The 13,514-nt window shown below is 39.3% G+C and overlaps 1 protein-coding gene across 1 annotated transcript in view; it reads right to left on the reverse strand.

Annotated features, from left to right (window-relative positions):
* The window catches only part of NOMO2 (NODAL modulator 2), a 51,451-nt gene that overhangs the window by 21,794 nt on the left and 16,143 nt on the right, over window positions 1–13,514 (reverse strand). The window contains exons 12-17 of the mRNA XM_036741761.1: window positions 6,421–6,595; window positions 5,464–5,605; window positions 3,924–4,055; window positions 2,651–2,787; window positions 1,437–1,524; window positions 540–603 (exon numbers count right to left, since the gene is read on the reverse strand). Coding sequence (XP_036597656.1) covers window positions 540–603; window positions 1,437–1,524; window positions 2,651–2,787; window positions 3,924–4,055; window positions 5,464–5,605; window positions 6,421–6,595 — 738 coding nt within the window. The remainder of the gene's footprint in view (window positions 1–539; window positions 604–1,436; window positions 1,525–2,650; window positions 2,788–3,923; window positions 4,056–5,463; window positions 5,606–6,420; window positions 6,596–13,514) is intronic.

Raw genomic sequence — 13,514 nt, forward strand, 5'->3', positions numbered from 1 at the left:
AAACAAACACTTTGGAAAGGGGACAGGGTCAAGGGAGAAAATTCAATAAAGCGGGATGGGTTGGGAAGGAGCAAAATGTAGTTAGCCTTTCACAACATGAGTATTGTGGAAGGGTTATACATAATAATACATGTGTGGCCTAGGTTGAATTGCTCAACTTCTTAGGGAGGGTGGGTGGGAAGGGAAGAGGGAAGGGAATTTGGAACTCAAAGTTTTAAAATCAGATGTTCAAAAACAAAAAAAGTTTTTGTATGCAACTAAAAAATAAGATACACAGGCAATGGGGCGTAGAAATTTATCTTGCCCTACAAGAAAGGAAGGGAAAAGGGGATGAGAGGGGAGGGCTGACTGGGGAACAGGGCAACCAGAATATAAGCCATCTTGGAGTGGGGGGGGGAGGGTAGAAATGGGGAGAAAATTTGTAATTCAAACTGTTGTGAAAATCAATGCTGAAAACCAAATATGTTAAATAAATAAATTGCATTTAAAAAAAATATGCCTGCAAACTATGAAATATTTTATAAGAAAGTTAAGCTTACGTGTCATAAGTATAATAACCATGCTCAAACCGATGACAAGATCGTGGGGTCACTTTATATACACCTTTGAAAACAAAGAAAAATTTATTTTCAGAAATAATAGTCTATTTCTGAGTCGACATATTAAATCAAGAGTTAGCATCTCTAACTTGCAACATACTACAGATTTGGTAATAGAATCAGAAATGCCAACTAAGCATCTTCCCCACGATCTAACTAGTATTCCTAATGACAGATCATTGTAATAGTTCAATAATACACTTTTTATTTTCTATAACTTAATTTAGCCTAGTATAGCCTACACAGGCAACAGAAGGACCAAAAAGTTGGTTTCTATTGCAAAACGCTTGAAACAAATTTCAACTTGTAAAAATCCTTTTCTCAACTTCCAAAGACAAATTTGTACTGTGTAATCTTTTGCAGAGGTTTTCTATCTTAGATAACTCAGCAGTAGAGTATAATTCCTGACTCAGCAGTAGAATTAAAAACCAATTTTAGGAGGATGAAACCATCTGGCAATTCCTTCTTGCCTGTACCATCAAGAACCAATTTCTTGGTTACTAATTCCTGAACCTAAATAAGATTAACCAAAATTACTATTCTTATCACACTGACCAGTCAGTCAATTAGCAGAATAGTTAACCTTTAGAAGAATTGATGTATAAAGATTCTGTTCATTTAAACATGCAGTACTATTTTTATGTGAGTAAAAGGGTCCAATGCAAACTATCTAATTTAAACCATTCAAGCAATTGCTGCTTCCGTGAAGAAAACAGACAAATTCAATGTCACTGAAAATTGACAGTTAAAATGCAAATAAAGACAAGAAAGAAAGCTGCCTTTACAACCACTCTCTATCATTCTAATTAGTAGCAATATGAGTCCTTCTAAACTTACCAGGCTTTGACAGACAGAATCGGTTCACTCCTTTGGACAGGTTATAAATTCCCACATTCTCAGGTCCATTTCCATCCTGATAGAATTCCTAAAGGACCAAAGACAACACAATGATTTACCAGGAAATAGAGGGCCAGTAAGGCGATTGGCGATGTTTACATAGAAAGGAGACCCTTCATGTTCAAGACCTACTGATACGTTTATAACACATCTATTTATCACTGAAGAACATACGAGCCAAACCCAACCTTGCAGAGACTCCCACAAAAATATAATCTCTTTTCTTGTGTATCTGCATCATTCTCTACTGACCAGATAATAATTACCATTATTAACTCCTACAATTACGACTATTTTTGAGTGCGTTGCTAATTTGAGAAATAAAACATACAAAAATTAAGAATGCTGGCTTCCAATCTCAACTTCTGCAATGCGTGGTAGAACCAGTTATTTACTTTTTTTACATCTCAGGTACCTGACTCCTACTGGTGTCAAAAAAAAAAAAAAGTCAAAGTTAATGAATCTGGGCCAATCCGAGCTTCCTAACTGGAATGCCGTTATTCTCCCTAGTTGGGGTCAGATCTGCCAATGTCCATTAGTCCAGAAAGTAGATCATCAGAGGAAAAAACTCCACTGTGGTCCTTTTAAACTTTCCTTTGCTCTACACAAAAGGAACCATGAACACAGAATTAAATTTGCCACAGCTGCTAACATTGCTCATTAATGACTTGAATGTGTCTGTAAGGAGATAGAATGAGTCTTTTCAACCTTTTAAGAACAAATAAAGTGTTTCAGAGTTTAAAAGGAGTGCAAGTATTAACCTGCTTTTTTTTTTAGTCAATTGGGGCAACTGATTTGCTGAGGGTCACACAGCTAGTTAAGTGTCTGAGGTCCTCCCAACTCCAGTGCTCTCTCTACCCGCTGCGGCACCTCGCTGCCCCTTCACTGGCTTTTAAAAAGCTGCTCATCTAGTCACCTCCAAAAACATTCTGCCTCCCAATACTAAGAAGGTAACTCCAGACAAGTAATCGCATATGAAATTAACATTGGTATCTTGCCCCGAAGGAACTTAAGCTGCTTCCTTATTATCATTTCTCAAAATACCTATGAGAGGTAAGTAACGTGACAACAAAACTGGGACACAATATAACAAAACACTGAGCCACAGTAGCCTACCGATCTTTCCACTCGAAATGAGAATGTCCCATACGTACCAGCGTAATCGCATGAGAAAGCGAACATCTTAGCATGTAGCCAGTCTGCCTAAATTCAATCCCTGATGCATCCTCTTCTGTAACTTCCACCTCGAGACTTTTATTCTTCCAGCACCAGTCCTCATGCATAATACTTACTGGGGGGGAAAAAGCATAGCAGCCAAGAGCATATGTAACATTAATGAAGTATCTTTCTTCCCAAGAATTTGTAACTCTTAGAAAATGCAAAAAAAAAAAAAAAACCAAGATGATGATCTTTTGTCCTTATAATTAGCAAGAAATAAATCAAGACTTGGCCTAGTTAAAAAAAAATCAGGCTGTAGGAAAGTATTTCCATGAACTCCAATTAAATTGTTGTACTAAAATCCTACTTAGATGCCTCATTATGGTATGGAAATAGTACCGGCTTCTAAAAAAATCAGATCATCTCAGAACCGGTACAAGGCCTAGTTATAACATCATGCCCCCACCTGAACAGACGGCCCAAGCACAAAAGCTATGCCAATGGGGGTCAAACACTAGAAGCTCCTACCGAGTCAAAAAGTTTTAAAAGTATGTGCCTGGCAGTAGAATATTGTACAAGAACCAGACTAGGTAAATCCAGAGCAACCAGCTACCAGACGATGGGTTATTTTAGCCTTGGCAACCCATGAAACTTGGGCAGTTAGCACAAGAATTTCTTTAGACTTAATGTTGATAAATCTATTCTGATTTGTCACCTAGAAGGTCACTAACAAATACATGAAAGAGATGTGGTCTGCATCTCTGGAGAACGAATCAACAAAATCACAGATCTGAGAGGTTAATAAAAATGGAAAATATGCCCTGTACTTCTTCAGGACACTGTCACTTACTACACTAAGAAGCAACACGGTATTCTGAAAAAGTAAAAATACAAGCAGCCAATGCCATTTCATTAACAAAATGTAAGATAAAACCATAATGTATATGCGACAATGAAACTATTTTACCACTGCTTCTCTCATTGGGAAATGGAATAGCATGAAATCCAGATTTATCAAAAGGTAAAGAACATATTATCCCATATAAGGATGGCAACCAGTTCATGCCATGACAACATTTTCTCTAATGCTTAATAATGTATTATATATGCAGCATAAAAGGACAAGAAAGAATTAAGTAAAGGTATTAAGCTCAAACTGGATTTTGAGTATTATATTTTCAAAGACCAAACACAACTTTTAAAAGAATAAGATTGGCAGGAAATATAAGGTATATTAGCTAACCCTAACAAAGTTCAAATGCATCTTACTTTTGTATCTGCCGGGAAGCACATTATCAAAAGTAAAAGTCATGGAGTTAACCTTTCCAGATAATTGCAGACTACGCTTCTCTCCCTGACGGCTTATGGACTGTAAAGTCACCAGCAAGTCACCACAGGTATCTACCAAAAAGGAAAAAAAAGGAAGTCAAGTATAGCAGAAAGCCCCAAAAGGCTAAAGCCTCAAAAACCCAAAGTATTTATTTCTCTCCTCAAATTTCTACTCTATTACTTACAACAATTTCATTCTTCAAAAGAAATTGGTGTAAGAGTGTCTTCGGTGAGGGGAGCAGAACCAGGAGAACATTGTACACAGTTACAGCCACATTGTGTGATGACTAACTTTGATAGACTTAGCTCTTCTCAGCAATGCAAGGTTCTAAGACTCTAAAATGGAGCTGTCTTGATGGAAAATGCTATCCACATCCAGAGAAAGAATTACAGAGTCTGAATGCAGATTGGAGCATACTATTAGCTCTCTTTTTTTGTTTTGTTTCTTCTTTCTTAGTTCATTACATTGGTTCTAATTCTTCTTTGCAACATGACTAATGCGAAAATATGTGTAATGTGAAGGTACATGTAGAGCCGATATCAGATTGCATGCTGTCTTGGTGGCGGAGAGGACGAGAAAATGTGGAACTCAAAAGCTTATAGAACTGAATGTTGTAAACTAAAAATAAATAAATAAATTCTTTTAAAATATATGTGTGTGTGTGTGTGTATATATCTCAAATAATAGAGCGAGAGGCATTCTTGCTTCATCCCTGCTTATAGGGAGAATATAAAAAAGTTCTTTAGCACATTCTGTTCAACGAGCAAGCAAGTCACTAGAACCATAATACTAGTAAATGCCACTTTGGTGAAGGATTACGAAAGTGAGACAACGAGATCCCAAAGGAAACCACAACCCATGCTCTGTCATAAATTAGACAGCTTCTCTGAAGAACTAAGACAGAGCCAATAGCCCCAACACGCCCTGGAAGCCAAAGGTGATGAGGACAAATCCCCCGGAGAATCATTCTAAATGGCTTACTGTTAGCCTTTATGCAGTATGTATTAAGAAAAATAGGACATCACAAAATCCTCTCTAGGAACCACAGACACAACCAGTATTTTTCATAGCCAGTTTCACAATCTGAGCCTTGAGCAAAGTTTCATAAGTCACCCTCAAAATGCACTAAGATAAATTCAGGAGTGGGGAGCACAAGGTAGATTCTCTACTTAGGTAATGGCAGCCTGAAAGAGGAAACGCTTGCCATCTGGTATCTTCTTATTTTAACTAACTTGCTAACTAAGCTTGGCTGAGCCAAGTCGTTCCTAAGACAATAGAATATATCCTAACAGTGACCTTTAAATTTCAGCATCCAGGGGCAAAGGCCCCGTTGTCTTGTACTAATTAAGGTGCTGTCAAGAACATCATTATTATATTTGGCTGACCAGTACACTACTTCCCCACATAAAGAGAATTTCACTAGCACACCCTTTTTGCTCTTTCATAATCACCTGTTTGTGCTCTCAATTCACAACTTACCCAAACAAGAGACTTTCCCTGAAACTGAGGCCAAAAACTGCGAAAAGGTCACATCCATCACTGGCCTGCTGGCAACAACAACAGGAAACATTTTGGGCTTCAAAGAAAGGCCTGCTCTGGTTTCTGCCTCAGGAACAACCACCTACATAAATACAGAGAACAACATTACAAAATTGTAATTTAGTCTGTCACAAAGTACGTTTGCTTGTGCCCAGCACAATATAGATTTAAAACGACACATATTCAAGAAATCTGATCTGACACTCACAACCATGTTCACCAACAACCTATATTCATCCATGATCCTAAATGAGTACTAACTTAAATGACAGAAGCATGCTCACTATCACAACTCATCGTACTGACCTGAAAAACATTCAATTTCATGTCTCTACCCTCAAAATGGTCACTAGCCATAGGTCACTAACACGAAATGCGAACCAGGGAATTTTAACATCCTATGGCTGAATCCTACTTGGAAGGTTTCTATTCCTAGAGTCCTTTTCTTTTTGTTTAGCAGCAATGTTTAGCTATTTTTAACTCATGAAAAAGATCACATGATAAAACTACTCTTCTTTAAAGAATCAATGTCTATTTCTCATCATGCTCTCCTACAGATTGTCAATGGTTCCAGCTTTGAGAGAAATGGCCTGATAACAACAGCTGGAAATCCACAATATAGAGGGTCAAAAACATAATACTTTGTGGACTGGTTGTCAATTCTGAAAGCATTTAAGGAAATACCAGAATTTACATTAAATCATGACGAACCTCTAACTGTACTAGAAATAAAAATGTAGGAAGTCACCTTTGAGAAGCTGAAAGGTAAAGGCATCACAAAGTTTATAAGAGGGCCTCCTAAAACTAGGATCTTATCCTGAATTTAGTCTTAACTGGTCCTTAATAAAAACTAGGAGTTTCCTCTGTTTAAGTAAGACTAAAATTCTCTCATCTTACCTGGACTTTATAGTTCCCTGATTTTGCTTTAAAACAGAATTCTCCACGTGAGTCAGTCTCTGCTGTGAACAAAGATTTTTCCCTGCCCTGAGATGTCATGACAACTTTGTATTTATTGATCTGCTTGACTGTATCAGGAAAGCGAGTTATAGATATGTAACCACAGACACTGAACCTGCAAAAAAAAAAAAAGCCATTCATTCCAATATGCAAATTTAAAGGAGGTGGGGGTGGGGAAATCACATCAAATCACAAAATCCATCCCTTTCTGAGGAAACCCTCAGCTTTAAAAGCATGATGTAACACTTGGATTTAATTTAAAGGGAGATTCAGTATTAGTAATTCTATCAATAAATCAAAACTTCAAAAGAAATGATAGCAACCTAAGTGGCAAAACGTAGCATATTTGTCCAAAGGAAATCAAGGGCTTTTTCACAAACTTTAACTTAAAACTTGGGGGTTTATCCTAAACATGTATATCAGCACCAACTTTGGACAAAGGAATAGTCAAAATTTGTCTATCTGGACCCTAGACTTCAGAGAAAAAACACAGTAATTAATTCTAACTCCATTCATTTCTACCCAAAAAAAAAAATCTGATAGAGAAGCAGCAGCCCATATGTATCCTCCAACACATATAGCCAAGAAGTGTCAAAGGTCCCACAATCTGTGACTGGCCAATTCTTCTTGTGGAAGGAAAGAAATACTCTAATTAGAAAGATTTCTATAAAAGGTTAGACTTTTTTTAAAGTTATGAAGGAAGAGGAAGCAATGAGCAGGAGAAAAGACAGAAGTGAAAAGGAGGGATTAGGATGGTAGAGCTCATGAGAGTCAGCAATTAATTCAAAGTAGTGGTAACAGCAAGCAGCAGATCCTCTTGATATTACAGGACAAATAGCGATGAAATCAAACAAAACCTGCTTTCTGGGGACCAAGAAGCAAACAGTCACTTGTTCGTCAATTATGCTTCGATACTATAGCTCTCTAAGACCATAGAGACATTATATCTATCCATGTTGGGGAAGAAAAGACAAGAGTCCATCTGCAGTATAACTCAATACAATATCTTTGAAGGCATAAGGAAATTCTAATTTGATATCACTGTCCTACTAAAACACTTTTCCTACCTTACTATCTACTCAATAAAACTAAAACTTCTTCGTATGGCATTCAAGGCCCTCCACAATCTGGATACAACCTACCTTTCTGATCTTATCTCCTTACACTCTTTCATATACCCTATATTCCAGCCAATTTCAGACACTTGTCTTTCCCCAAATAGGTCATGGACTTTTCAACCACTATACCCTTTTTCGTTCTTTTCCCTCCTACTAGAACACTCTTCCACCATTATCTCTGTCTACTGAACTCATGCTCACCCTTTAAGGCCAACCCAAACACCATGTCAGCAGTTGTCTTGTCACCCTCCAAAGTCCCAAAGGACTTTTCTTTTGTCTCTCTTACAGCTAAGCTGGTGAACTCCTCAAAGAAAAGTATCGTGTCTTATTCAGCTTGGCAATTCCCAGACCACCTAGCAAAGGATTCTGCATGTAGCAGACTCTCAATTAATGCCAACCTATGTGTGCCCAGATGCATGAGTATGTCAGACTGAAGGTACGACAACCAGCTACGTTCAGCATCTGGGGTTTGGAGGTGGAGAGGAGATGAAGAGAAACATTTACCATACAGTGGCAAATAAAATACTGTATAGCTGACACTTACATATGAGCTGAAAGTTTTATACACTCCTATACATATATTATCATTAATAATCAATAACATACACAAGCATCCAAAGAGAGACAAATATGCCCAGAAAAACTACATATTATGGCTTATTTACAAGGTAACAAAGGAAAAACTGAGCAACGTTGGTATTGCAGGAGCAGCTCCAAAGCCAGGACCCTCTTAGTTCAGTTGATGTTGGGACAAAATGAGATATTTGTGAATCACTAAACAGCTAATAAAGAAGGAAGTTTACTTTGCCCTAAGACAGCAAGGATACACTGACACTTAGCTCCTCTGGACACAGACTCTCTCATCTCCCATCAGGAAACATATCTGGCCAGTCCATCACCAGGACATAGCGACATGCAAAGTCTTGAGCACCCAAGTCTGAGAGATGCAGTGCCCATACGGGTGAGACTTTTTACTGGCCCCAGGCCAGAGAGCTTCTTCATCAGAAAAACTGGGGCCAGTAAGGTTTCCTGAGGGGAGAAAGCTTCACCAGGGAAACCTGTAGGGAAGATGGGACCAAAGAAGTTAATAGGGGTTTTGTGCGGGGGGGAAAAAGCTGTGTCAGAATAAAGGGAGCTGTCATCAGGAAACTGCTGTCTTAACACAAGTGAGTATCCAGTAGCAGCTGGGCTACTCTGGCATTTCTAGAGCAGAAGCACTATCTGGAATTCAGTGGCCTCCAAATTCCTTAAATGATGAAACCCCAGGAAAGCCAAGTCACCCTCTCAGAGTAACAACAACAGGAATGGCCTAAAGTCAGATTCCAACCCCCCACTAGCATGAATCAGCACCAGTACCCAGGTCTGAGCTCTGAGGCCCTTCCCCCAGTGCCTGGTCCTGTTTGATCCAGAAAAGAATCCTATAAAAACCCACAAGACTTTACTAGACTGGGAAAGCGGATGCTCCCTCCCCTCTGGGGCCCCAGGACAGTGCCTAATTCTACCTGGAGGCCAAGCAAACCTTAAGTCACTATAAGAAGTGACTCCTTTTACCCCATAAATGCAAAAAAAGCCAGCCAAGACCTCACAAGCATAAGTCCCTTCCCCATATGCTTATTACTAGCAAAATGTAAGACACTAGGAATACAAAGACCAGAGGAAGCCTGCATGAAGAAATCCCAAAGCCACCAATGGTTAGTTTTCTTTCCCCCCTCAAACTACCCCATATATCTACGTTTCTGTACATAGTGTACCCCAAGGTCCCTGGAGAGATTGTTTAAGTTTGACATTTGAAGCCCCAGTACCAAGCAATACCTTAATAAACACTGAATTAAACAAACAACGATAAACAACACCATCCCTAACTCAAGAAATTTACAGTTAAGGAGATAACCTACATAAAAGTAACTATATTACAAGTTAAAAGGTGCAAAGCACATAGGAGAGGAACAATGAAGCACTGCAGGTAGAACTCTGAATTGGTGCTGGAAAGCAATCCGCAACTATGCCCCAAGTGACTAAACTATACATACCACCCCTCTCTCTCTCGCAGCTAGGTGGAACTGAGGAAAGCTCGAGGGAAGACGATAGATCTAATCGTAAGGAAGTTTCTCTTCAGGCCTAAATCTGTCTTTTCCACTTTCACCCATTGTTCCGGTTCTGCCCTTTGGTGCAAGTCCAGACCCACTTGAAATATTTAAAGACACTGATAATCTCCATGTCTTTTCTTCTCCAGACTAAATATCCCCATTTCTTTTAACCAGATCTCATGAGTCATAATCTTGAGGCTGTCCTCCCACCCCTGTTAGGGGCGCTCTGGACCCAGGCCCCCCGAGAGGGTAGTGAGACGCCAGGGAGTCTGGACCTGCTGACGCGGCAATGCCTGTGTGGCTTTCGCCACCTCAGCACCGGGGCGGCTCTTACTGGAGGAGCTCCACCCTCGGGGAGGAACTGGGAAGGAGCCAACCCGGAACACCCCGATAGGATATATAAGGCGCGCCCCAGAGAGGGTGGGGGGGGGGACTTCTATCAAGCCATGCAATAAAGCCGTTTGCCTACTCCTCCGGTGTTCTGCCTGGTGTTTCTCCTCTCCTTTCCCCCAAGAGGAGCCGGAGACGTCCGAAGACCCGAGGGCAGGGTAAGTAGAGGCGGCGGTCAGGGTCGCCCCCGACACACCCCATTTGCCTTTTTATAGATGTTGCCTAACTTCTCAGTTGCATTCAGTATTACCACAACATTCTAGATGAAGCCTGATATGAATATGGCATGGTAAAGGGGAGATATGGAGAAGTAATTATCCTACTGGTCCTAAACATTTTGTCTCTTGAGATTCTCAATGCAGGCAGAGAGGTCATGACAATGTTGGGCAATGGCTAAAAGTCCAAGCTACATAGGAGGTGTGAAATAATAACGAGGTTTAGAAAACAATTTCAATAGAAAATCTCATTTCAATATCACAACTACCTTTCGATCTAGACAGCATAAATATCACTAATGTTTGAAAATCCCCAACATGGTAATCTTCATGATTTGGGAATGAGAAATGAAGATACTCAGGAATTCCCCAAATCATAAGTTATTCTGTATTTTGCATAGTATTTTGTGTTTTTAAATAATAATAACCATAAAATAAACGGTAAATCATCTTTCTGTGATAAGGTTATACTAAGTTTCAGAGGTTTTCTATAAGAAAAGATATGATACATAGCTTACTATTATAAACCGATATATCATAATAATGATTTAAAACATCTCTTGAAAAGAGCAGACAGACTGAATTTATTTTCTTAAAATACTTCCAACATGCTTTATACTCTATACTCATTATTATGCATAGCTAAAAAATTATTTAAGGATGAATAAGTAGTAAATTTAATAGTGCTATACATACAAAGAACCGTAGCCTATAGGAAATATTAAAACACTGGAAAACACAAGGGAATGTAACTGAGTAATACTTAAATAACGCAGCATTCAGATCTCCAAGCAAAGTTAACAGCACTACACAGAATGAAAGTTGAAATTGCAAATTTAAGAACTTAGTCTGTTTACAAAATTTGTTTTCTTGGAACACCACTCACAGAATCCGTATATAAATATGCATAACTTATTAATATTTATTTTACTTGCAAGAATGACTCCTTAGCAAATAGACACGGCAATGAACTCACACTTATAACAAACGGCTATTACTTACTCTATTCTGAAAGTGAACAAATTGAAACTAAGGGAGACAAAGAATAGCCAGTTAGTGATAAAACCAGGAATCAAAGTGAGGTCTCACAGGATTAGAGATTCTGGACAAGAAGGGAACACATCTGAGCAATAAGGAAACATCTAGTCCACTCCCTTCACTTTACAACTGAAACAACTAAATTTCCCGACCAAGTCTGGCAGAAGAGGAAAGGTAGATGGAAGTAGATTATGAACACCCTTGAGTGACAAAAAACAAAGCAATCTGTATTTTATCAATGGTGAGCCACTGGAGTTTTGTTTTTAAGGAAAATGATGTGGTCAGCCTTGTACCGTAGAAGATTACCTTGGCAGCAGTGAAAAGAATTGAGAAGAAGGACATCGGGAGCTGTCACCAATTTAAGGGGGAAGAGGGGGGAGAATAAAACTAGAGTGAATTAGGGAGATAATGAGGGACTGAACCCTGGGTAACTGTGAGAATAATATTACCATCAACGGAAACAAAGAAGCCAAAAAGAGAGGAGACGTGAGATGGTTCATTCAATGTCAAGTATAAACACCAGAAGAACACCCAGAAGGATATGTCCGATCAATATTGGGAATAAAGGACTGCAGCTCTCTAAGAAGAGTATGGGACTAGAGACGAATCTGCAAGTGAGCTCCATAGAGATGATATATGAAGTAATGAGAGTAGATGAGAATGCCAAGAGAGGCAGTATATAAAAGGAAGAGAAAAGGTCCTTGTTTAAGAGAAGGAAGAACTAGTAAAGGACACTAAAGAGGAATGATCACAGAGGCAGGAAGCCAATCAGGAAAGAACAGCCTCAAAGTCAAAGGGCCAGTTAACAAACATTCATTAAGTGTTTCTGATGCACCAGGCACTGGGCTAAGTGCTGGGATACAAAAAAAGGTAAAAACGTGGTCCCTGACATGCAAATAACTAGGTACCTGTAAGGTAGAAATGTAACTGGAGAGTAATCTCAGAGAAGATACTGGACTAGGGCAGAAGGAGGGGCAGTGAGGGGGAGGTAAGAGGGGAGCTTCCTGCAGAAGGTAGAATAGGAGCTAAATCCTAAAGGAAGCAAGCCAGGAAAACTGAGAGGGGAAGAGGAGGAAAGAGTATTATAGGCATACAGGCCAACGCAGCTGAATCACAGAGTACACTGAGGGGAGAAATGTATAAGACTGGAAAGGTGGAAAGGAGAGAGGTCGTGAAGGCCTTAAATCCCTTAGGAAGCTGCCTCAGGTGCCCTGAGAAGGCACAACTATACGCTGAAAAGTAGTTGCTGACCTGCCTTGGTGGAGGGAGTTTTTTCGGTGAAATCACAGATCCAGAACCACCACCCCCACATTTGGCCAAAAAAAAGAAAACAAATTAGTGAGCACTAATTTTCTCACTCACTGGTGAAGAATTCCAGAAAATTCCACTTTGATTTTTAGTAATTTTACAAATCTCCCAAAATCTTCCAAGTGAATTTTGGGCAGGCATGTCATGTGGAGACAAAACACAGCACTGCAAAACGTAACATGCTAAAAGATATAAACAGCAGTCAGAGGCAAAAGAAAATAAGAAGAGATGGTTCTATGATATTCTGTCATTAGGATAAAGCAGCCTGGAATTGGGCAAATCCAGAGAGGGGAAGCAAGAAGTTTTTTAAACTGCCACTTTTCACTAAAGAAACTGGAAATGCCTGGAGTTCAAAAAAGTTAACAGTGCAGGCGATCAGAGCCGAAGTTAAAGAGCGGCAAAAATGGAAATTTAACAATCAAAACAACAACTAATACAGCAAAATAGAAGAAAACAGGATAAGCTGATAGGCAACTCTTTTCTGAAAAATACATCCTTACGGTATGAATAGGTTTGCACCATATAGTCTACAAGTGGGCAACCTTTTTGTGTTTTTGTTTTTAAGAGTTCTTTAAACTTATGGGCCACTGCTTTTCAATTATTATTTATGTCCAAGAGACAGCACCATCAATAAAGTGCTGGGCAACCTGAGCTCAAATCCTGCTCCTGGCATGTATTATCAGCCTCGTGGCCCCGGACAAGTTACAGTCTCTGTTGATGAGTTCCCCATGCTAACAAAATCACAGATCCTTTGTACTGTGGTACTGAAGTCCAATTATGGGATAGTGCAACTATGAAGCTGTCTGATGACAAAGCAGAATGAAGTGCAATAACCTTGACCTAATCACTCAAAAACATCTTATGTTTCTCAATTAACA

Source organism: Trichosurus vulpecula, chromosome 1 (genome assembly GCF_011100635.1).
Source record: "Trichosurus vulpecula isolate mTriVul1 chromosome 1, mTriVul1.pri, whole genome shotgun sequence".
Classification (NCBI taxonomy): domain Eukaryota; kingdom Metazoa; phylum Chordata; class Mammalia; order Diprotodontia; family Phalangeridae; genus Trichosurus; species Trichosurus vulpecula.